Source organism: Cyanistes caeruleus, chromosome 4, assembly GCF_971803275.1.
Source record: "Cyanistes caeruleus chromosome 4, bCyaCae1.hap1.1, whole genome shotgun sequence".
In the NCBI taxonomy this organism is placed as follows: Eukaryota; Metazoa; Chordata; class Aves; order Passeriformes; family Paridae; genus Cyanistes; species Cyanistes caeruleus.
The window spans coordinates 41,100,459-41,127,132 of NC_141704.1; the positions used below are offsets into that span (position 1 = coordinate 41,100,459).

General features: G+C 37.3%; 1 protein-coding gene across 4 annotated transcripts; it reads left to right on the forward strand.

Annotated features, from left to right (window-relative positions):
• On the forward strand, window positions 1-26,674 carry RASSF9 (Ras association domain family member 9). 4 transcript variants are annotated; one of them, XM_086887808.1, is made up of 2 exons: window positions 1-201; window positions 23,018-26,674. In XM_086887808.1, the coding sequence occupies exon 2, from the start codon at window positions 23,034-23,036 to the stop codon at window positions 24,291-24,293; it is 1,260 nt and encodes a 419-aa protein (XP_086743934.1). In that variant the 5' UTR covers window positions 1-201; window positions 23,018-23,033; the 3' UTR covers window positions 24,294-26,674. The 4 variants fall into 4 exon arrangements, with proteins under 4 accessions (XP_086743934.1, XP_023788728.1, XP_023788736.1 ...); XM_023932960.2 differs by lacking the exon at window positions 1-201 and adding an exon at window positions 257-501; XM_023932968.2 differs by lacking the exon at window positions 1-201 and adding an exon at window positions 562-1,067.

The following is a 26,674-nucleotide window of genomic DNA, read 5'->3' on the forward strand; positions in this document are numbered from 1 at the left end:
GGGGCAAGTTTTCAATGCTTTTGTGTGTGTGTGTGTGTGTGTGTGTGTGTGTGTGTGTGTGTGTGTGTGTGTGTGTGTTCGCCTTTACAGAGTTCCACACGGGAGCAAACCCCCTCTTTCCCATTTGCTGCCTGCTGCCCTGAGGGAGACAAGGCTGAAAGTTTAGCGAGTTCTGTGCATAACTTCACATCACAGGAGCAAGTGCGTATTCCCCCCTCCCCTTTCTTTTTCCTGCTTCTAAACACCTCCTTCAAGTTCGCAGTTGGGCAGGACTCCAAAGGTGCAGCAGCAGCAGCAAGCTGGAGTTCAAAGTTAGCAGTAAATTGCACAACTTCCAGCTCATCGCTACGCTCGGTGACTATTAACAAGCTGGAAGGAGCTCAGGCAAAAAAATAGGGGAGAAGGGAACACCCTCGAATTGTTTGGGGATCGCTGATGTTATGCCGCTGGGATCATGGCTCCTTTTGGAAGGAATTTATTAAAAACCCGGCATAAAAACAGGTAAAGTGCGTGGGTTTGTGGAGAAAAAGGTAGGGCGCTATGGGATGAATTCTTTTTTATAGTTTTTGTTAGGCTCTGGGGGCAGGATGTGTTACCCGCACCCTGCCGTGCCCGGCAGCCGGACTCCGGGGCTCACCTGCGAGCGGGAGCCGGGCCGGCGTGGGCCGAGGCAAGGGGCTTTTCCCTGGCTCCCTTCCCCCGGACCTCTCGTGCCCCTCTTCGCTCGGACTCTTCTGAGTCCTGGGCAGTATTTTCCGTGAGCGGGAGGTACTTTTCCGGGCTCGGAGCCTTCCCCGGCTAAAGCCAGGCGGTGCCCCGCGCTGGAAGCTGAGGCTCGCCGGGGCCGGGAGAACCGGCTGAACCCCGACGTTCGCGTCCCGTCGGCGGCCAGGGGGAAGCCGGAGCTCTTCCCCCGCCCCGGGACAAAAGTCCCCGAGTTTCTCACGGGACGGCCGGGCTCCGGGCCCCGAGCCTCAGCCCCGTTGCCCTGGGAGGCTGACCTGCAGCCTGCAAGCCCTTCGGATCAAACCCGTCCCTTATCTTGTCCGCTGCTGTCAGCCTGGGAGGTAGGACAGCATCGTGGGGGTGGGATGGTTTCTCTTGTTTAGCCTTTAGTGCGGGATGGACTTGTACCGTATATACTTTTTGGTTTTTTGGTTTTTGTTTGTTTTTTTTTTTCTTTGTGTAGAAAATTCCTCAGAGGGACTGCTGTGGTCCTTGGGTCTGCTGCTGCGAAGTTTCTTTATGGGGACTTTGCCCCTTACTCTGTACATGCTTCCACATGCCCCACACACGGGCTGCAAACAGGAGAAGGAGGGTTATGTAATCATGTTAGGTGCTAGGGTGGTACTAGATTTTTTAAGAGTAAATTTTCTTGGACCTTATGGAATGCTAGCTAAAGCTGAACAGAAGCAGGTCACTGAAATTTTGCCTCAGTAAGAAACTAAAATCACTTGTACTCTCATCCCCATTTTACCAAGTGCTCTTCACTGAAATTTAGTTTGTATTTAAAAGATTGGAAAGGATGGTCTTTTCTATGGGGAATATAATTCAACGTACTCTAAGGAGTCTTGTAAAAATATCCCATTTCTTTTCCATGTTTAGCTTTTGGTTTTCACATTTGATTTACTGAAAATTATTTTGTATTTGTGGGGATTCTGTAAAAACATTAAGTTAGCATATTATGTGGAATATAAATTAGAAAGATTGTAATAGTTCATTATTTAAAAATTGGATACTATTTTAGAATTATTAATATTGTAGTTTACCAATTAAACAGCGTATTTTGCTAATGTGTCTGAACACAGTATAACTTCGATACAATTCTCATGTTCCCATTTTTTGTTTAGAAAATCTAGAAAGGTGGACATGAATTTTTCTATGAAATTGCTTTCACATAGAGCTGGAACTGTATTACTCTTAAAGTAGAAGTTTTGTTCCTGCTACCACTTAGCTGAATAAGGATTAAATAACGAAGCACAGTTCCACCGTGTTCAACGGTGAAACTGTTTCTCTTTTGGGTATTTACAATATCTTCACAGTAATTGCATCAATCTCACTATGTTTGCTGATGTGCCATTTTATTCCTCAGGAAAAGAATGTCATAATCCAAAGCTTTAAATAGGCAATAAAAATTAAAATACCAAAGGAACCATTACTGTGAACATCTAGGACTTTCTATTCATTTTATCCTCATATCGCCAAAAATAAATTAATGCCTCTAATGGCTGAGAAGGTTTGTGGCAATAAGAAGGGGCTGTGTGACCACAGAAATGTAGGGGGAGGGGGGTCAAGAACAAAGTAAACTACATACTTCTTAAGATGTGTTACTATCTATTCAGATATCTAAATTTCTGCATATTTAATGTTAGCTTTGATATTGAATTTTGAGAATTAAACTTTGCTTATGCAGTTAGTAAAGTGGTTTTGCAGTATGACTGAAGAGCTACATAATAATTATTTCTCATTTTCTTTGTATCTTGGTGAACTCGTTTGAAACCTTGAGAAGTGAGTTTAAAATCCTTCACTGTATTTAGGCTGGTAGTTGGAATCAGAACTTGTGGCTCACTATTTTGTCTAACTACCTGTAAAGAAGGATCGAAAAGGGACATACAGAAATGTGTATCTTTAACCTGCTGCTGCTTTTTAAAATAGGCCTAGTGCTCAGTCACATTTATGGGAAACACAGCTTTTTCCTTTTTCTCTGGAAGTTCTTAATGACCATTTGCTACATGCAAATATAACTCCTGAAAGTCATAAGATAAGCAAACGAGGAATAAAATCTATGTTTACATGAGGACATAAAGCTAAGTTGATGCAAGAAAGGTAGGTGGAAGAAGAGCCAGAAGGAAAATGAAGGCGTTACAGTCATTTGCTCAGATAACAAGATGACACCACTGTAATTAGTGCTTGTCTTGCAGCATTGCCCAGAGGTTCCAGATCAGGGCCCTGTTTAATAGCAGGCTCTTCACATCCAGGTTGTAAATTGTCAGCCTCTGCCCCTTAGACCTCAGAGTTTAAACAAAGAGGTTACTCCAACTGAGTCTGTGCCTGAGCAAGAGGCGACGGATGTTGTCCATTATGCCACGAGTCTTTAGAGAAAGAAACTGAGATTAAACCTCAGGAAAACAAAACCTGTCCTGAACTACTGTTAGTATTTGAAAGACTCCAGTGAATATTACTCTCTTGGGCTGCTGAAGTGTCACTCCCACAGAGACAGCACAAAGCCCATGTAGTCAACAGATCACTTCAGCCCTGGTTTGATTTCAGGGGAGTGACCTCTAGGATTGTGACTCCAACATAAGTTTCTTGGCAAGAAAGATGGTAGTGATATTTTGATATCTTTTTCAAGAGCTCTAAGTAGTTTTTACACAATTCTTTGTCCTTCTGTGACAACCAGAAGTAATCACAGTCCCCAGAATGTGTATGTGCTTGTCACTACGTCCCCAGGAGAACAATGCTTCCAAGATACCCCACCCACTTACAAACCCAAATGTGCACAGCAGGGACAGGTTGTACCCTCGAAGGCAACAAAGGAAAAACGAAAGTTTCCTGCAGGACTAAGGCTCTGCAACATGAATAAACCCAAAGGGATTTTCTTTTTTTTTTTTTTTTTTTTTATGCAAATCTCTTGATGCGTACTTTGAGAGTGAGAGGAATGTTCAGCTCACACCACACTTCAGAAGTGTAGTGAGAGCAGGAAATGCTTAGCTGAAGGTGGAGGAAAAGAAAAGGCTCTGAGTTCTTTGCTCATAAGGTCTAGTATTGATCTAACACATTGCTCTGCATGGAGTCAAAACATCTCCCTATCCAGATATGAGAAATACAGGACATATATACTTGCAGTGTTTAGGTACCAGGGATTCATATTGTATTCAGTTTCCTGGTTGCTAAGCAGAACAGGAATTTATGCTACACTGATTTTCGGTAGGACTAAAACTTCTCGGCTCTTGGGCACTAGATTTGATCATGTTTGAAAATGGGTCTTTAGGTTTGTTCAAATACTTCAAGGATATCTGGATCTGTGTCATAGTGATAAAACTGACCTCATTGCTATTTATTTGAGACCTCTTCCTTGGGTTTTGCACATAAGCCTTAGACAAACTTGTTGAATCTCTACAGTTTCATTTGTGTTGTAGCTGGGATACTGAAAGGGAGAGGGTACAGATAATCCGTCTTGATGCTGTAGGGCTGTCCTGTTTCACTCAGCACCTTGAAAAATACATTTTGCCAATATACTTCATACTGGTCCTATGTTTACTACAAAAGTTTGTACATTCTGTTGGCATGTAACAATTCTGAACCCAGAGTAGTGTTTCAGGATTAAACAATTGTGTTACAAGTCTGTTAATATTTAAATGTGTTTACCGGTTTTGCTTTTCCTTCCCGCATTTTTTTCTGCCTTTTACTGTTTACTATTTTCCACTGTTTTCCACTTTTACTCACTGCCACAGGAGTTAGTGTTTCTATGTAGGAGAGAAAGACTTACTTTGCCTGCTCCTTAATTCTGCCTTCCTTTCATCAGCTCATCTCTGGTCCAGAGGTAGAAAGAAAGACCATGTATCTCCATTCAATGTTACAGATATAAGAGAGAGTTCTTCCTGTCCTGGCAGTCAGAGGCCCCTCCCCACTGAAAGACACACTCAATTATTCTCTCAGTTTATATATTGCAGTGCAGGGTAATGAATTAGATTAGAGACTTCATCTGTCTGATACTGACCTAGCATTTCCATGATCCCTCCCTTTCTCCCTCCCTCCAGTAGTTTCTCATTGCATCTAGTTAGCACAGTGATTTGTGTATTACTCTGAACATCTCTCCTGCTCTACCTACGGTTGAGTACACCGCTGTACATTTTAAACCTTGATGAAGTAAAACTGAAAATGCTCAGCATTGAGGTTTGGACTGGTAAAGCTCTTGGAGATCAGCTGCTTGTCTGAATGAACTGTGTATGACCCACACTGTAAGTCTCACGGGATCATGTGAGATGTCTAATACTTCTCTTGGATGAGCACACCCGGATAAAAGACTGTATGAAGCTATAAAGGTGCTTTTTGATACAAGTCTACGAGTTTTTTGGTATGTATATTGGAGGGGGTAGGTAAAAGTTTTAGAATCAGTGGTGCTACCTGTATTAAATTTTTAGGTTGAAAAAATGGTGCTTGTTTGGTAATGGTAGAACTCATTCTCTTTACATATATTTTTTTTTAACTTTTCCCTGAGTTTGAGATGTACTAGTGAACTTTCAAAGAAGTTGTTCCTTTCTGAGCCAGACTTCATACATTACAATTTATTTTCTGGTCTGCCTTGGAAGCTTTGTCTCAGGGGTCAAAATGGTTGCATACATTTTTTAATAATCTTTGTACATATTTGTTCACTTCACTTTCAGGAAGAGCTTTTCGTCTAGCAAAACACTAACCTTATTTCTAAAGAGTTAATTATCTACTATTCCAGGAGGGCAGGCAGCAATTTCATCCTGAAGGAGTAAATAAAATGAGTAATAGAAGTGTAATACTACACCATCTAAGAGCATGACTTAGGTTAAATTGAAGTTAATCTGAAACACTAATATAGTGTAGAGTCAGGCTGAGAGTTACATTTCAGATGTAACTCCCATTTGTTTAGTAAATTATTAAAAAGAGGAAAAATCTTGCTGGTCAATGGTCCTTTCCTGTTTTACTCTTGAAAATCTAGTATTGTGCATGAAGAAAGACACATTGCTAAATATGTAATTAATTCAGTAGACAGAAGTAAGTTTTCAGAGCTGGGCATTTTTTAGAATTCTCTTAACTTTAATAAAAATCAGCGATAATCACAGAGTAGTACGTCCTGATTTACCTATGCTCAGAAAAGAAGGTTTTTGTTTGTTTTATATAATTAATAATAACAATTTAAAACTCTGGTCTGAAAGACTATTATTTGAAAACATTAACATCTCATATGCTGTACAGGCCTTAATTAGTTCATCCAGCTTCTATATTTAGTATGTTGGTAAATCCTTATTAATAGTGACAGAAATGATGATGCAATATAAAAATGTTAAGACCACGCATTAAGTGAAGCCTAGATCCAAATGTTGGACATGGTGGTACCCAGTTGTGTGCATAGGTAACTGGCTATAATTGTCACTTCTGTTCTTTCCCTTGTGTGTTATGATACTCTTGAGATGATAACTCTCTCTCTTCTTCTGTAGAGTGTTTCTGTGCTCGCAGTCCCTCAGGTATCACACAGGACAAAACAGATAAGAGAGTTTCAGGAAGCTTTGTCCAAAGGAATGCTTTTTTTGAGCACGTTTCTGGAACCTGACTCAAATGAGCTCCAGGATTAACCACATTGCCTTTCCCTGGTTTGACCTAGCCAGAAATACACTCAGGGTGCAGGTGTTGCAACAGTGATAACGATACCGATTTGTTTGTGACCTCAAACAACCGATAAGCTTACTTAGTTTTCCTTAGCTGTAATTTGGGTGTTAATATTTACATGCCTCAGGAAAATAAGTAGGACATGACTAGACGGTGTAGAATGTGTAGAAGCGCAGAATGTGAAAGCCAGTTTGTGGGAGAGGCATGAATTAAATCTGTGTGCTATTTTTTTCTAGTCCTCATACAGTCCACTAAACCTAGATGCTGTGCAGGAAAGTGAGAATACACTGCGGATTGTTTAGGTTTGATTTTGTGTGATTTTTCTGAGGAAATTTTCAATGGCCTAAAATTTTCTATAATGTTAAAAATATCTTGTAAGAAGGGTTTTAATGCCCCTGAAAGAGAAATAAATAAAGAAATACCATGAAGATCTTAATATATTTTGAGGTGGTTTTATGAAGTGAGCAAAAGCAAATAAAATTAATTGCAGAAACTAAGAAAAAGTAGAAAGGAAGGTTCTCATTGATAATGATAATAAAGCTGTCATGTAATTACATTTTTAATGCTATGAAACCCAAGTCCTGATGCCATGTGGAAATGAGCAAAAGACATCAAACTTGAAATAAAAAATTCTAGTGCATATTTGGCACATCTCTCATGCACTCACCAACTTTATTGTTTCATTCTCACTCCTGTCTGCCTGAGTGCATTTTTGCCTCTGTCAGTTTGAGTTGTTTAAATAGTAGTTTAGATGGTTCTAGACATGCATTTTTGAGCATCAGCATTATAAGATGCCAGAGTATGTTGTAATCTTGGAGGTGATGTAAACCTCTGTTTTTCTGGGTTGTGGTTGTTTTTTTATGATTTTTTTCCACATTAATTAGTAAGTTGCAGAATAATCATAGGAGAAAAACATGTTTATAGAGACAGTAAGTGTTTGCTGTGAATATAATATATTGTTTATATCAAGGGTCAAAATCATGAATCTGATTAAGTTGCTTTCTTTATTCTTATTATATTTATTCTCCTCTTTGCTCTCTTTCACTGATGTAAAGAGTTCTGAGTTACAAATTTCCCATCATAATGGTAAATAAAAACACCTCTGTTGAAAAGCAGAAGATTTTATTTTTTCCTCCTTTTAATAACACAAAAATATTGAAGCTTAAAATAAATATGCAAAAGCATAATATTCTCATGTTGAAGGACAAAATCAGGTTTATGAAAATTTAATAATCTATTAGACCTTTGTTTTGGTCAGGTATAAATATGTTTACCTTACTTTAGCTTGTAAGGGTGTATGACCTCACTGGAATAATGCAGTTGAGTGAAGACTACTAATTTTTAAGAGAGTCTGCCCTTGGGTCTTGAACATGCAATTTGCTTTGTGTTAATAGATTCCATCATCCATATAGAACATCTTACTTTGCTTTCCCCAGTCTCCTTCAAATCAAAGGAATTGTTTCTACAGAGGTTATTTTCCACTGTGAAAGCACTTTTAACCTACAACATTTGCCAGAGCAACAGTTGGGACACAGTTTTGATGACCTAAAGTATACCTCATTTGCCATAGGAAATTATCAGATTTTGCTCACTGATCAAAGAGACATTTAGTGATATTTATAAATGTGACATCTTGTGCTGATCTTGTTCAGCTGCTGGTGTTTTGGTTGATAAACTGATGTTCTGAACCAGTTTTGTTTGGACATCAGCTGTTGACAGACTTCCTCTGGACTGATTGCTAAGGCACTGGGTATACTTTTTAAACTTGATTCTTGACTGTATCTCTCTCGGGGCCACTTTATTGTTAATATCCTGCTTTACTGAAAAGCCCTACACAAATTCAGTTTTATAACAATTTAGGATGGGTATTGACTTTACTGCACTTTCCCAAACTCCTGGTACTTTAAGGATTAGGTAGATAACTAATAATGTTTGTTTATCTATAGAAGTCCCACAGGTGTCAAAGATCCAAGTTATTTTCGGAACTGCAGTTGTGGATGGTCACAGTACTTTTGCTGACATTCATATTGCTCCTGAGATTCAAGTACACAGTAAAACACAAATGTCAAGCTCCATCTCACTCTACCTGAGCCACTGAAATTTAGGTATCTAGTCATCTAGGTACTCTTTGTAGTTAATGGATACATCTAAACACTTCCAGAGGGCAATTCATTCAGTCTTAGACAGGCTGTCAGTATGGGATTAGTCACCCTTTTGGAGGTGCCTATTTTATGCCACTGATTACAAGGAAGGTCAGAAAATTATCTTTGACTGCACATCTACATTTTTAAATAGCTTAAGGTAGATGATATGAGCTCCACCCAATCACTTTTCATGGAGCATGCTCAGATTTGTTGGGCAGGTTATTAACCATCTTTTGCACCACTCATTTTGGAAATTAAAAAGGGAAACATGAATGGAGGGGTGAATTACAGGTAGATAATGTATGATTAAGGGAGCACCATCCTAATAGCATGGATGTCTTCCATGACCCTGCCACAAAATTCCTACCTAGTTTTGGGCAAGACACATAAACCACAGTTTACAGAACTGGTTATTCACTGTGTATTCCTCATTTGCTAATTCAGTGTCCTGTAAACTCTTCTACATAAGGGCTCAGCAAAGGAAGTTTATGGATGTCTTACCTTGCACATGGATATCAATTCAGTTAGACAGAGTGTGAATTTAAATGAGTGAATAGCTTTGATTTGTAAAAAGGAGTTCTTTCCCTACAAGAGTATGTGGAGATAAATTCAGTAATATCAGCCTGAAAAGCAATTGAATATCTGATGGTAAAGGACATATATTTAAAGTTTAAATTTTGAAAAGTGTCCTCTAACAGGGTTGTACCTTACCTAGGAGAAAAGATACAAATGAAAATACACACATATTGAACAAAGGTTAGTAATAAGAGCTAATTTTATGGAGGTGCCTAAGTGTAATTCTAGTCACCTAAGATAATTTTTAAGAATTTTGGATATTTAAATTCTGACTGGTAGCACTCCCCAGCCACCTGTACTCCTATCATGTCTTACACTGGTCCTGAGCACCGTGCAATTTGTACTTCCCTCATTATTCATTTTCCAGGAAAGTCTTGTGAAGTTATTCTAAACTGGAATTCTCTCAGTATTTCATGTTGAAGCTGCTTCATTTTGTGCTGGCTTAAGTTACAGTAAGGCGGACAAAGACAAGGGTTAGTGTTGAAAGCTTCAGTGAGAGAAGGGACTCAGGTTTTGGGTTGCTGTTCTAATTAAGATCTAACAGCATCTAAGTCCTTCCCTTTTGTTCATGTTTCTGATTGCTTCAGGTCAGTTTCTGCTGAACTTGCTGGTGTCAGCAAACCCCATTGCTGGGAGTTCAGCTCTTCTGTAGTACTTTCTGTGGAAGTTGAGATGTCCAAGTGAGCATTATGAATTTCAGCAGCAAGGAAAATACTTGAAAGTTGTAGCATTCAGTGTCTGCAATGCCTCAGTACCTTTTATGCTTCTGACAAAACTGAGTACCATCTCTTATATTCATTTAAGTGAATTAAATGAATATTATATTCATGCAAGTGAGCAGTGTAGCAGAGAATGAATCTTTCTATGGATACATTGAAAACTACTTAAAATTAATTTTTGTTGAACTAAGTAGCATGGAAATCTTTAACAATGGCTGAGATCTCTAAGTATTTTGCTGCATGTTAAACATATTTCTTTGTGCTAAAGCATTTGTGCCTGATAGGCATATATTCAGTATAAAAATGCATTTATGACAGCTTGTGTTGGATGTGATCACTGAATGCATATGTATAGCTCATAAGATATACTGTCACATATGTACAATAAAATATCTTACAACCCCCAAATCATTGTATATATAAACAATACATGCAGAAATAGCCACTTCCGTAGATTGCATATTTATGCATCTACAAACCTGAGTACACACCAGCCTGTCAGAAGTGACAAACAGAATGTGCACATATCACGGAAGAAAGCTAAATATGTGTATTTCTCCCAACATGACAGAGCTGCTCACATGGCAGAGGGAAGCATGCCTTCACCCAGCTGTCACTGTGGTAACCACTCAGCTTATGAAGTACCTTGTTAAAAGGCCTTTTTATCCTCCCTGAGCTAGGAAGCCATCTGAATGGCTCATATGTTGAAAGGATCCCCACCTGCAAAGACATTTGGATATGTGAAATAAAGAAACATAGGATTAATTTGAATGTTGACTCAGTCTGACTTTCTGTGAACTAAAGAAAACAAGTAGTTTGCAATGTCTTTCTGGTGTCACAGCCTGCTTGGGATAATCACTATCCTGCCATAGATGTGTCTCACAAAACTGGCACCATTATTTCACAGGCCTGCCTTGGTCTTGGTCACAGTCACGCAGCCATGCTTAGCTTCAGCTATGCCCATTGCAGGTCTTTGGCCTATACCTGCTCTCCCTGTTCATCACAATTCTTTTGCCAGGAGTTACCACCTTTTCAGCTGCATTAAATTTTTGAAGTTTCTTCCTAACCGTTCAGTCACATTGGATGGCTATCTTAGATGGTTTAACAAAGCTTTTATCTTTATGGCTTAATTCATCATGACTCATTAGAGATCAGACAAGATGCACAGCTCCAGTGGGAGGGTTGTGATGGACAACTGATGCAGTTACAAGCCTCTTCATAGGACCCAGCTGGAAAACAGTATCTGAGCCATAATACCTGTCATAGAACGGGTTTTGGGCTTAAGTCACAATTGTTCAAATATTTTAGTATTCACATGGCCTTTTTATCTGAGTCACATGGAATGTCTTTCCTCATCTTCTTACAGCTAAAAATGGGGGGGGGAGGCTACTGTACACCATTCTCTGTATCTCTCGTCTTTCACCTTTCTTCTTTGCATCAGCCTCGTACATTTCCCATTACTCTTGGTAATAATCTTTATGATCCAGCTTTAAATTTGCTTCCAGAGAGAAATTCATCCCTTTTTGCCTTTCCTGTCTGTATTGCTCAGCTGGCTAGAGCTCGTTTTGCAGTCTCCTATGCCCTCTTGAATATCCATTGCTTGGGAAGAGCACAGTTGGTGAGGTTAATAATTTATTTCATTTGTTCAGTAGCTTCTTCAGAGAAAATGTGGTTATGTTTCAGGGACCCTATCAGCCTGTGGCTCACTAACTACATATTGAAGCATTCATTGATAGGCAATTTTAGAAAATTACTTGAAAGCATAAGCTGCACAAATCTCTCAGTCTGATAGTGGACAGTAAAAATGCTTCGGGTTTCTTTTTTAAAAAATTATGTCCACTCTTCTCGTTAGCATAATTATCTATCTAGTACTCAATTTAGCTCTTTAGAATGAACATTTATATAAGAGTCCACTTCATTATCTCTTTTTTTCCTTTCAGCTCTTCAAATACTATAAGTAATGGAACACATTTGTCACTGAATTGTCTTTCAGAAAGTTCGAGGGAGAAATTTAAAAGAAAAAAAAAAAAGAAAAGAAAGAATTTATTGTAAATTAAGTCTTGATAGAACATCCTTTGAGATGATATTTTTCAAAATGATTTAATGAAAGCAAGTGAAATGGGAAAGATCCCAATGTAGCTTCAGAGTGGGGTGGTTCATTCTACAAAATTTATTGCAATACATACAGGAGAATATTAAAGCCTATCCTGTCTTTCTCACTCCTAGCCAATCGTAGAGAAATACTCAAACTGGAGTTTATAATACACAAAAAATCTGTGTTGACAAATCATTAGATTTTCAGCAGTTAGGAAAGGGTAATGATTGATGAAGTTGTTGATGAAGTTGTTGAACTGCTCTAAAGACTTGCTGTTGCACAAAGAACAGTCCTAAGCCCCCTTTCCAGGCTCCTGGGAATTCTCTATCATTTCCCTTGCATTGCTGCTGTTCTTGCCAGACACCACAGAACCCAAATGAGTACTTTTCTTATTTCATTTCCTGAGCCTGAGTTTAACCTTCGGATTGGCAAAAAGAAACCAACTCCTTCTGGACATTCCATTCATTATGAATGAGAAGAGAACCTGTCTTGCATGGTGCCACCAGGAGCAGAGAAGAGGTGTAAAACATACATAGCATATAAGGGTTCATAAGAAGGTAACCATCCCAGCCTCCTTCAGATCAGGGAGTATTGGAAAAGCAGCAAGAAGTCTTATTATTTCCCTGTAGGTATTTTATTCCATTATTTAACTTGCCTTATTATCATCTGTCTACATATAGTGTGCTTTGTTCGTGTTTTGGCAGCTCAGGCCCAACCTCAGAATACTTTGTGTTTGTTTCTTCACTGGGCAAAATGTCAACAAAGGCAGGGGAGGGAAACTGTACACTTTTACCTTTCAACAAAAGCTGAACTGAATTTCATAGAACCACAAAAAAAAAGGGAAGAAAACCCAAAAAACAAAAACAAACCATAAACCAAACCAAACAAAAAACTCTTCATACTCTCAGTGCTTGGAATTCCCCTCACTTCTTTGATCTCAAAAGCTCATAAACAACCAGGGTGCTTCTAAAAGGCAGTTACAGAAATTCTAAGGGGAGAAGTTGGATAACACAGACTTCTGTAACAGCAACTCTATCATTTAGAAGCCTGTGTTCCAAAGGAGCTATAAATTATTCTGCTTCCTCTATCCTACTGAAAGTGATGGAGATTTAAACACATTCTGTACATTATTCATTGGAGCTCCAAAAAGCTTGTACAGTGTAACCAGTACTTAAATATGCATAGCACTTAAATTAGATACAGGGACAATTTAAAGAATTGTATTTTTGCTATGTAGCAAAATTCTTGTTGTAGATGAAAATTATCAGTGGCATTTTCATTTGTTCTCTAGTGACAACTACCCACTGCTCAAAATCAAAATTTAGCATTTACTGTATTGATATTTCTAAACTTCTCATGTTGCTTATTAACACAGAGGAATTTGAAAATGCCTGTTCCCATCCTCCCCATCACGATCTAAAGAATTACTGTCACTGAATGTCAGTGTTTGTTTTGGCTCTGGAGTTTTTCCTGGATCTTCCATTCCTGTATAACAGCTGCTTCCTCAGTAGCAGTTGCAATATACACATCAAAGCATGTTTTCCCAGTAATGTAAATTGTTGATGTTACTGTTGCTCATCTTGGAAAATATTTTGGTGGAGAGCTATTTCTCCTCTTCTTTTCTCAAGCGTCCACCTCCATTATGTTAGACTACTGCAAATACAGGCCTGGTATGATAAACATGTTACCTGCCATGACATTTTGTGTACACACCACGCTTGCTGGAATTCCAAACATTTTTTGACTAATATCCACTTACCAACCTTATGACTTCGACTATACAATGGAGAAATGATGATTAGTCTGACAGGAAGGCAGATTTAAAGCAGATGTAATTTATTGAGAATGCGTACCCTTAGGGGCAGAGGAAAATTTCAGAGGTAGGACAGGAGGAAAGGGCAGGGGTAAATTCAGTCTCCACTGTAGCCTTTGCACTTGACCAAAGTGTAAACATGGTATAGGACAGAGCTAATAAGTGAAGGGGAGGACCTGGTAAACTTTTGGGCAGCTTTGCTGAATATCTGCAGTCGGCCCTTGAAAATGAGATTTTGCAAAATAATATTGGCCATTGTAGCAAGGAAGCAGAGTCCTGTCATTATTAAATAGAGCAGCAGGGGAGTGTTCAGGTTAATCCATCATAACTATCACTCTTACCTAGTGAACAAGGTGTATAAGTTCTCTTACAGTATCTCTTACTTCTGTCTTTCTGTTAGTACAATATACAGAATTAGTGAAATTTCCTGGCTTATTTTATTTGTATTACAAAATCTGCAATCCATCCAATTAACAGATGATAGAATTATTACTGTCAGTCCTTGTTGGTCCTTCTTGTTGGCTGCTTTAGTTTCCTTTTATCTGTTTTAAATAGTGTCAGGGTTTTTTTCTTTTTTTATTTTTCTTAACAATTGGTCTCTGTTCAGACACCTGTTTTCAAGCAGTACAGTTATTAGAATGAAGCACATGATTTCCCATGGGATTTTTACCAAAGTCTGACACAGGTCAGCAGCAGTCTGGTGTGAATGAGTTATTTGCAATAAAATAATCATCAGACCATACCTTTCATGTTTTTATTCCGTAAAAAAATACTATCCCATTGCAAGTCAAAGCTATTTCGCTGAAATAACTGAAATAGAGCACCAACATCATATAAAGGGTTGAAGTGAGCAGAAATTTCAACCACAGATCATTGCTGAAATAAAATGTATGCAATTTTGTACAGTAGCTAAGATGATGGCATTTCTCTGAAGAAGAGATGAAGGACCTACTTACAGTTTTAAGTACACAAATTTTAATTCATATAGAACATAATTTGCAACAGCTGTTTCTAATTAAAATGCTTCATAGAGCCTTCCTGACAGTATGGGTATCTTATTGAATTAAAAACTTTTGCCTTTAAAAAAGAGCAGAAAAAATGAACATTAAATTTATATCAGGAAAAAAAGAAAAAAAAAGATGTTGTAACTAGGTAGTAATAAAAATAGTCTTTCTTTAAATTGTTTTCTTTTTTCAAATATCTGAAATATTGCAATTAGAGCATCCAAACCACTGTGTATATGTATATGTTTGAAATATATCACATGGCTCACAAGATGCCTAATTTTCTTTTATTTTTAGTAAATGCCTATGTACATTTCTGTAAAGGAGGTAGTTTTATCATAGAGCAAGATTAAATGGATACAGAAACAGATGGTAGAGAGATTTTTCTTTTCTCTTTATAAATAATAATTATTTTGTTTTCAGAAGTTCTGTGGTGTTCTTTCCAAGTCTTCCTGCAGTGTTGGGACTACACTGATGATCTGTATCGAGAGCTTTATTCTCACAGTTAAAGTACTAGTTCTGCCTTGCCATGATACCTTTCAGGTGACCTTTCCCTGACTTTCATATGATGCAAAAGGCAGGAGGAATCAAGTTTCTGACGTGTCATGTATGGATTTTCTGTGTCCTACATGACAAGAATATTAACTATGCCTGCATTAATATTGTTTTTAGAGACTTGTGAAGGGGAATGGGAAGGCAGTTGGTTAATAGGCTCACTTGAATCCCTAAGGCTTTGGAGTAATTCCAGCTTCACTGGGTAGTGAGAGAGTAGCTACTTCCTCATTGCTGCCCTTAGGAAACTCAGAAGTGAGTAATGTACTTAGGCAGGAGGCATACCAAGTATAAGATTTGGCCTTTATTGCTTTTTGAATAACTTTACAGAAGGGGACAGAAAGTTAAGAGAAAAGGTGGTTTAAATGTGGATAGTCTGAATAAATGTAATAAGGACTTTCAACATGAGCCTTTTATTCCTGAAAGGTTGAAATATTTCTGACCCTCGCTTTCATATGGACTGTGTATTCTCTATAACTGTAATGTTTTAACTCACTTTCAAAAATCACTTTGGATCAAATTAATTTAGTTTCTTCCACACAAGAGCTGCCATACATGGCCCCAATAGCTTTATCTTTTTGCAAATTTCACAGATAAAAATCACAAAAAGCCAACATATGTTTTGATCTTTTCTTTCATAATGATAATCTATTGTCACATATCTATTTATATTTATATATATACACATATACATACATATATATGTGGTCACATGCTGAAATTTTGAAAAAGAAACAGTAAAAACAATAATACAATAAAAACAATAAAAGCAGCGTTATCTAAATGGCATGTGATGATGTATGTATTCTGTGCTTCAACTTCATATTTGTTTTTTGACTTCATATTAGGTCAGAGGTCTGGTAGAAACAGCATTCCTGCACCATTTCCACAAATCATTGGACATTAGGAAAAGGTTCTTCACTGGGAGAGGGGTTGGGTAGGAGAGCAGTCTCCCCAAGGAGTTGCTCATGGCACCAACCTGTCAGAGCTCAAGGATGATGCTCTTAGTTATATGGTTTAATCTTAGGTAGTTCTGGGTGTTGGAGTGGCTGATTCCTATGTGACCCTTTCAGTTTGAGATATTCTGTGACTGATATTAGTCCTTATATACCCTGACATGTAAGAGTCACTGGTATCAGCTCTCAATTTACGTTTAGCATATGCCCTATGCTACAAATGTAAGCCATTTGTGTCAAGCAGGTATCCCTGTAACATTGGCTTCTTATTGTTTCCACCAATTAAATATAATAGTCAGTCTTATCTTTGATGATAGTTATAGTTTAGGTCTAAGAGGTAAAACAAGATAATAATCTTGGCACTAAAATAACAAGGTTTTTAGAAATTGCATGAAAGCAAGGCAAGTGCTTTCTGGGTCTTTGCACATGGATAAGCCTCTGTGGGTGTTGAAGAGAGAGAAGACCATAACACAAATGCATACTTCCCAACAGGCATTTTTATGTGCCCCAGCAGCATGCTCAAAGATCAGCCCCTTGAAAACACTGGACTATTAAATGTTTAGTGTCTCTTGTTTTCCCAGGATGATACATGCCATTGTGACACAACATTTTCAAACGAGAGCAAGTGGCTCAGCCCCTGAGCAGGCCTGGCTGGGAAGTTGTTCCCCCTGTGCAGTGGGGCAGGTGGGAGATGCAGCACTGAGCCTCTTGTTGAGAGCTGGGAGCGTACAACTTAAGGAAAAATTGAGGGACTGCTGAGCAACACGGGGAGCAGAGCCCTGCCTGGGTCTCCCTGAAAGCATTATGTTCCTTAGTGGACTCTAGGAAAGCACCTTGATGGTAAACACTGAATCTCTTGGCAAGGACTTCACTGCAAAGATGCAGTAGGCAGCAGCGAGATTGCCTCTTAGGGCCTTTTTGTCTGATCCATTGAAGAAAGTAGATTGTTCTGGGTGGAATCTTGGCCTAATGTAGGGATTTACTTAGAAGTTTAGGAGCATTTTGATCCTACATTGGGGAAGTCAGGGCAGTGGCATACCTACATACCTACATACTCTGATCAGCTGAGGACCCCACCACAGCAGACTGTCAATTATAAAACACAATTATCATCTGATATTTTGCAGATTAGGCTGTATGTGCTATTGAGAGGGCTTAGGCTGTCGTAGAATAAAACATGGTTTTCCCAAAAAATTGGTGAAAAATGGCTAAGATATTTTACACAAATGGCTCTCTAACATGAGCTCTTTGATGGAAAATTTATAAATTATTAAGAGTTCTATTTATTTTCAAGAAAAGGTTAATGTATGCTTGGTGTGCGGTCTATTCTTGCCAGCTGACATTTATTCCATAAATTTTTTTCAATGACAGGGAGGAGGCAACCAATAACATTTTTGGTCATAAACATAATCTTGGGTTTGAATACCTTTCCTAAGTATTCTTTAGTTTATCAGTTTGATTTATCTTTGCAGAGGGTATGTCAAGAAATATGGTAATATTGAAAAAAGAACTAATTTTTTTGAGGGGGGAGAATTCTAGAAAGAATTTATTGCAGCAAAGGGAGATAAGGTTTTTATACATGCTTTTTTTTTCCTCAACAAAGGCAGTTGTTGGCAGTATTCTTTTAGTGTCCATTATACTTCACAAACACTGCATTAAGTTGCTAACAACATGATATGGAAGTGATCTAGTCCCAGCAGAAAGTTGGCAGAAATTAGTCAAGAAAAAGAAGTATCTTGTTCACATGAAGATGAAATTCTAAAAAGTAGGGGGATACCTTTATTTGATTGGCATGATTTGTTGTAAAACTGATATATTACATAATTAGGGAGATTGTTTCAGGAAGGCAAAGAATTGTTTGATATGTATATTATTGGGTCAGACATACCTTAAAGTCAGTGAATATCAAAAGTTCCCCTTCCAGCATTTAAGCTATCTCATATTTTGACTTCATGTGACATAAGTAAATGTTTTTGTTTTGTCTATATGTTGCTGGAATGTATTACCTTCCCCTAGGCCTGAAGAATAAATTAACAAATTATATATCTGACACACAACAATCAGTTTGTGCTGATGTAATTAAGACTGTGTGAGGTCTAGAGCATGATTGAGATGGGGTTTTGGGTCAACTTGAAGAGAAACAGGAGCAGAAGGCATGAAAATAGCAGTAAAACCAAGCAAACAAAAATATTGGAAATGTATTTTGACCAGTATTAAGTTTAAATTCCCATCTGTTCCTAAGTAATTAGTGTCTCTGTAAAAAAAAGATAGACTTGCATATTGTTGTCATCATCAGTACTTTATAATCTTAGAGGTGTAAGTAGAACATTTCAGTGAACAATTCAAAGAAACAGAATTCAAGCCAGAACTGAAAGAGTCAAAGCTTGTTTACTGCAGCATTTTTAAAAAAAATATAAGTTGCTTAAAGCCTTCTGATAATGTTTTCATAGTTTAGTTACTTTCCCATTAAAGCTCTATAAACATAAGTTGTTTATCACATTCCTTCTAAGAAACACCTTTTGATGGATGTTTCTCATGACCAGTGTGCTTGGGAAGGTGGTAACTTAATTATCCAATCCCTGGTCATTGTCGAGAATCTATAAATACTGGAGTCAGAGAATAAAGGTGTTTCTTTCCTGAAAGGTGAAAGGTGTTCATGTGAAACATTTCACGTTCTTTAGCGACAGCCTAGATAATTTTGAAGAAATTATTATTGTGGTCTTCAGGAAACACCTCGGCAGTTATACTGCTATTAACTGCTAGGTTATTAAAAATGTTAGTTCTTTTGTGTCCTTCACAAAACTGCAGGGCACAAAATTCAAAGAACCTGTATATTTGAGAAGATTGTCTCTGTGTTAAAATGACTGTTTAAAAGCAGATCTTGCTCCTGAAGATCATGTCATTTCTAATGACCAAAATTTATACAAGACCTCTTTCTTAATACTGAAATGAGTTAATGGATTTCCTTATAAATTACTTGCTAAATTGAAGAGTCAAGGTCTCAGCTAAGGTGAAGTTATGATGTGTAGGTGCCACATTTAGTTGTCTGTACTAAATCAACTTCTGCTGTAACCATTCTTGTTTTATTTCTCTCAGAAAAACCAGAATCTGGATTTATCTCACCTGAATGAATCTCATTGGATTAATCTCACCTGATTTTACTTACCTGAAAGTGAGCTAATTGATTGAAGGTGGTCACATAGGTCTCTTGTAGTTAATGAAAGAGAAATGGCTTCCTCTGATGATAATTCCCAATGATCAAAGATGGGCTAGGCAGTAGGGATTCTTCTTGGAGATCTTCTCTCTTCTCTTTATGAGGAGGAACTTTTGATAGTAAATTTATACTGAAATCTTAATTTTCATATTAATTCCACTTCATAAATGCAGAATCTGCTCTTCGCTTTCTATGAGGAATGCACAGTTTAACAAAAGATAATTCCTAGTACTGCCATCTTCTTGCATCCTGAAAACAAGATTTTATTTAATTGTACAATAAATTTTACTTGAAAAGTCCATAAACTGGTGAGGTTCCAGTTTACCATTTTTAGTGGAAGATAATGAAGAGCTACTTTTGATATTTTAAAATATATTAGAATTTCATGGCAGTGGAAGATTATAAACATTATTTTTGCTTAGATGTAAACATCAAAAATTGAGTGAAGTGACTGAATAAAAATTAAGATAATATATGCTGGGACAAACACATAGAAAAATTAAGGATTTTTTAGTTTATCAGTATAATGATATGTATAAAATATGTATAAAATGAATTTATACCTTACTATGCTGCTTTGATCCAAGGATTACAGAGAAGTTCAGAATTTCTTTTAATTTCTTCTCTCCTTTTCTGTAAGATGTGGCAATATAATTAAAAGAAGTAGGGTACATACATTATATGCATATATATTTTTTTTCATGTATAAGCTACTTGATTTCTTTTCATACCTGGATGTACATACATTATCCAATTGTTCTACTAATAGTTATATACTATAGGCAAAATAAAGAATAATCCTTCCCCAAAAAAGCTGAATGTAGAGCAGACAGGTGCATCATAACTGAAAAAGTTATGGGGGCTGTAAACGGCTAGGAAAGGGTTGAAAACAGTAATTTAAAGATGTTATTTTTGTATCCATATTGTTTGCAGGGATCCCGTAGAGATTGCTTTACAATATACAGTGTGTTTCCATCAGAAGTTTGCTTAACTCCTGCTGAACTCTGTGGGAATCCCGTATAAGACAGTGTAGAAAAAGTATTTATCAGTACAATAATGATGAGATGTCTAGGGGTCTGTAGATTTATCTGAAGATTTGCTGGTAACACTGAGAGAAACTGCCTTCATAAGAAAACTTTAAAGGAGCACAGGATAGAAGAGACAGTGGGCTTCTGCTTAATCCACATAATCAATTACATTCTGAAAATATTGACTAGGAGAAAATATGCTAATCAAACAAAATCAAGGAAAAAAATATAGGAAGAGTTTTGATTTGAAAACAAATTGCATAAGACACTCAGAAGAATGCTAGAGGAGATGATGTTCATTTCCTGAAATGTATTTCTTGATTGCAAAAGAAATCAGGAAAGATATAGCCTGAATTTACTGCCTCAGGGTCCCCAGTATGGTATTTCTTATATATTTATGCCTTTTTTTTTTCCAGTACTTTTAAATATTTAAATTCAATGGCTGGTAATACACTTATATTTGTAAATCAATTATTAAGGTATCAGTAGTGAACGTGGTTTGAGACACTTTATTTTTCCTTATTCATTTCACATAATTTTATGTATAATAAATTACTTGTTGCTTTTTTTCTTTTCATATATGTAGTGTAAAGCAAATACTGAGTTATTTTAGTCACAGCTGACTTACATTGCAGCTGGCTATTTACCTGAATTTCACTTTACTGTCAATCTGTCAACAGGAAAAAAAAAAATAGCATTCTGCATATTGTAAATCTCAGAGGACTTGGAGATATTGATTTTTTAACATGTGATATACTTCCCAGTAATGCCATTTAATCTAATATCATCCTCCATTCTTCCCCCCACCTCTTAAACTTGAAAATCACATTTTCTTTGTGCTTTTTAGCCATTTTCTGTGTCTGTGATATGTGCTTTCTTATTTTGGGAAGTAGTCTATGGAAACATTATTAACTTTTTGAGCATCGGTTTCAAATAATTACTGTAAAAGTCTGGTCTATGAGGGGGAGCTATTGGAGAGGGAAAATGATGTTATTACTCAGTCATCTACCAAAACACACATTTTACAGAGAATGTTCCAAGACCTGAAGCAATGTAGTTGGACAGAGCTCTCCTGCGCAATAATACTAATAAACTTACACTTGTCAGTTTTATTAGTATTCATTTGCAGTTTCCTTTCTTTTAAGGATTTTTGCCTCCTGGTCAGAATGGCACCTAGAGCTGAGTCAGTCATAGTTCAATTCATTGGATTGCAGTGTGTCTGTCAAGTTGTGTAATAATTAAGAAAAAAGAACAAGTTGGATTGCTTTACTAATCATAGGGTATAACCGTAATTAAGCCAAATAAACCTCCATGCTTATTACAACTCAGAAGACTAAAAAAGTTCTGCGAGTAAATAGTCCTAGATAGAAACATATGCTCTATTGCACCCTTTGAATATGGTCTGAATAGTTATTTTCTTTTTCAAGCTTTCTCTGTCAGACTAGGTTAAACCTCATTCATTCAAATTAACTGCAAGGGATACCAGAGAATCCAAAGACATTTTTCCTCAGGGAATTTGCTGTTTTATCATTTCATGCAAGAGGTCAAATCATCAGGTCTGGGCAGGAAGTGGAGTCTTTAGGACAAGAATGTCCAGGCAACTCTGCCAACACAGGCCCACAGCAGCCCAGGGCCAGATGGGGGCAAGCTGAAGAATTAGCTGTAAAGTTAACTTCTACCTTTGGCCAGCTGCATTGCTGTCTAGGCACTAGTGATTGTTCTGGAGCTACAGGAGCCATAATGGGATCTCAGACACTGGAGTTAGGTATCTCAGTGCATAAGGAGGTACCAGGTTAATAGCAAATTCATTATAATTCATAAGCAAGCAAGTAAATAAACAACTAAATAAAATAACTTTTTTTTCCTTTTCTTGCATTTCATACTATTTCAAATAACAAAATAAAATGCAGATGCATGTATGCATTCTCTTGCAGCTGGTATTTTCTCACAAGGCCCCAGAATTCAGGCTACTTGGTACTTCAGGAAGAGCAACACATTTCTTGATCATTATTAGTGAAAAAAATAAAAAAGGAAAACAATTGTTTTTATGCTTTTGTGGGTGCAGGTGTGGCAGAAGAGCTGCAAATACAATTTCATTGGTGCTGTTCAGTCATCTTCCCTCAGTCCATATATGCTCATTCTTCCCTTCAGAAGCCATTTCTAAGAGCTTAGAAATGTCTGTGCAGTCTTTGTAATGAGAACAGATATGAAGATCTGAAAGCTGTGCTGTCCTAGGACAGTCTGAAAGTGTCATGCAGATTTCCAAACTTTATTATTGTTTATTAATACCCTCTTACTATGTATACAAAGCCAAGAGTTGATAAAAGACATTTTTAGTGAGATTGTCATTCAGCCGGACTAGTGATAATATTAAAACCACTAGTCAATTAAAGCAGTTACTTAATCCAAAGACATTTCTTCATACAATTTAAACAAGTATATTTTCTTGTACAACACAGGAGTTTTTCAATGTGTTAGTCACTTCAGAATCATAGTAATTATTCATACTGTCTCTGCCATTGATATGTAATTTATACTTGGTCATTTGTTTTTCAGATCTCCCAGCAAGGACATGGCTTCAAATGAAAGAGAGATTGTGGTTTGGGTTTGCCAGGAGGAGAAGATTGTGTGTGGCCTGACAAAGCGCACAACTTGCTCAGAAGTGATTCAAGCACTGCTTGAGGAACATCAGACAACATTTGGAGAGAAAAAGGTCCTTTTTGGAAAACCTAGTGATTACTGCATTGTAGAAAAATGGAGAGGCTCGGAGCGAGTACTGCCTCCCTTGACAAAGATCCTGAGACTCTGGAAGGCCTGGGGGGAAGAGCAGGCAAATTTGCATTTTGTATTGGTAAAGTCAGATGCTTTCCTCTCGTTTCCATTGTGGAAAACTGCTGAAGCCAAGGTAGTACAAAATGTAGAAAAGCAGTGGGACCTCAGTCCAGCAAACTACATGAAAATGTTGCCAATAGACAAGCAAAAGAAAATTGTGAGGAAGACTTTCCGGAAACTGGCCAAGCTTAAGCAGGACAGTGTTCAGCAAGAGAGAGATAATATGGAGACACTGATCCATCTGATCATTTCTCAAGATCATACCATTCATCAACAAGTCCTTAGAATGAAGGAACTAGATATGGAAATTGAAAAATGTGAAGCAAAATTCCATCTAGATCGTGTGGCAAATGATGGAGAAAATTATGTGCAGGACTCCTATTTAATGATCAATACAAGTGAGGCTGAGCAGCAAGGGAGTAGGCCAGATGATCAAAAAGAGATGCATGACTATCTGAGCAAAAGTGAGGGAATTTTACAGGTTGAAGAGAGACTGAAACATCACAAACAATTAATAGAGAACCTGTGTGCTGAAATTGAAAGAGAAGTACACGGTATATGCCTGGAAAAAAACGGAGAGGATGTTCGCACAGAAGGAGCAGCTAATGTTGAACTGGAAACCTCGGATTTGGAAAGCGTGAAATACGAGCTGGAAAAAAGTATGAAAGATGGTCTGAGAATCAACTCATACCTGAGCTGCATCCAGAAAGAACTTACATACAGGGACTCACTGCTTCAAAAGAAGGAAAAAGAATATGAACTTCTTACAGAAGAATTTAATTTACTACACGTTAAAGACAACATTGAAACTAGGCTTCAATCAAATGAAGAGCCATCCAAGGGCAGTGGCATCTCCACTAACAGCATTGCTGCTCCTGACTTTGTTCATAGAGTGACTAATCTGGACATAAACGATACAGACTCTGACACTGGAATCAGCTCTACACACAGTCAGGACTCTGAAATAACTGCAGGGGACATGGTACTGCTGTCAACATAGTTGAAAACAGTTATGCATTTTTAAAAATTTTATTTTGGAGGATATTTATAAGAAGTAGTAAATCTGATGTCTTGAAAGTTAAGCTCTTCAAGGTATTAAAGCTGTGGCATTGCTTCAGCAAAGTAAAGAGTGTCTATTTATGACCTTAATAGTATACTTGTGCTCGAATGCTACGTGCTAGAATGGATTAACTGGTAATAGGTGCAAAACTGTTGGCTGTGCTACGTCAGGACAGACTGTTCAGACTTTGTAATGCTGACACTCAGTGAAATGGGAGCATTCTGACTGGCTTGGACCAAAAGTTTGGAGATTTCATATCCTTTGGTCTTTGGGTCCACTCCTGCATCTCCCTAACTTTTAGGAACGAGAAGTAGAGACTAGAGAAAACTAGACCAAGAGCTTGATTTTCTGCTCTGTTACATTAGCTTTATGCAGACGGAGTTTACTTGCTATGAAGCTGCTGTAAAAGATGATATAATTGAGCATTTAAGCTGTTAAAAAATAGTTTTTTATGATAATGTAGAACAGAAGAAAAGTAATTGTATCAATGCTGTATTTTTGAATTTAGTTTATACATATCAGGATTATATTTTTAAAAACTCCTAAGTCCCATTTTAAAAATCACTTTTCACACATGGGTTTTTAATTTTGATGCTCTTTCAGCAGCTTTTATCTGCATTTAAGATCCTTAAACCCCCTACTTATCTGCTGTTACCCTGTAGTTGCCCCAGTGATGTTTCAGTCCACAGAGTTCGTGCCAGCAGGCATGTCAGAACCGCTTACGTCCTGCTGGTGCGAGACGCTCAAATCCCAGGCTCACACCCAACCCGAGGGGCATTTTCAGCAAGACTTTCTCCTGCCTATCTCACTGGTTGGATCCAGTGTCTTAAGCCTCCTGAAATCATCACTACCAAAAAAAGCATAGCAGAAGCAACAGGTAGGAGCCAGACATTTTAGTCTCTGGCTAGACACAGTTTCCCAACAGCCATATAGCAAGTAGGTTTTCAAATCCCATCTCATACTGTTTTGGAGCAGGAACCTGTAAATCCTGCTTCCTCACTGAGGACTTTGGGATACAGCTAAAACTGATCCACTTTCTATAGTTAATAAGATATTGAGCTCTAGGTAAAATTAAAAAAATAAAAAAATAAAAAAAGGAAAGCAAAATGTGAGAGTTTTACAACTATGTGGTTAAGTAAAATTTTTTCATTTTTTCGTTTAGGATGTTTTTCTCAAACCCTTTACCAGTATATTGCTGTAAGTCCAAAACAAAGCTGTAGAATTGAACTGTCTCAATTACTGAACAAGACTTCAAACTGTGCTAGAGGCTCTGCTAACAGAGAGCATGTGCATAATTTCTGGGTTGCCATGTTCATATTTTGCAGATCAATCTGAAGTTTAGTACTTCAGATTAAAAGAATTGAATGGACAAATAGTTAAAACATTTCTGAATAAAGTTTAGTTCTGCAAAATTCAAAGCAATCCTGGAATTAACAGCCTACAGAGTAAGCAAATGGACAGTACCTAGAAAGTGTAAATGTAAAATTCTTTCAGATACACTGCTTTGTTTTTCCATAATTTTCTTCTCCTCAGTGTCATATGTTTTCTAAAATGACCAAAGTGCTAGGACTGCTGAGTAGCACATATTTAATGCAGAAAAACAAAACAAACAAACAAACAAAAAAAAAAAAGTAAAAAACAAAATGCCTTTTCTAAAAATATTTTTCTTGTGGTTTATTTGTTGTGGGGTTTTTTCCCTAATCCTGGATATTATAAATAGTTTCTCTTTCAGCAAAGTGTGTTAGTTGCCTTAATATATTTTATGTTGTATTTTTTTTTCATACAATGTTATTTGAATGCTTCAATAATAATGTGTAATATTTAGACTCATCAGCTCCTGATGGAATCACATGTATGAAATATATTATCTTATCTTTGTAATAATTTATTAACGCAACTCTGCATCTTTTGACCTCTGTGGTATCACTCTGACAAGTAGTTAAGCCCAGAGCTCTGAATGCTGAGAGTAGACTAATGTTTTCTATGAGTTTAGTTACCAATAGCTGCAATTTCTATTGAGTCATTTTTTTATATATAAATACTTAGAGGCTAGAGAATTGAAACAGAGTAATATACACAGCTGTGCAGGCTAGTACAAGACCCGTCAGGGGAAAAATTAATTTCCACTCATACGCTACCAGGTTTATTTTACTCATGGGAATTTGTGTGGGTTCTCTCAACTGATCTTTATCCACACTTGGTGGTTGTACCTCCCCTGTGACTGGTAGGTTTTAAGGCTATTACTGTGTTTTAAGAAGAAAATAAGAAAAATAGGTTGAGAGAGAGTATTTCTTTAAAAATAAAACAATATTAAAAATCCA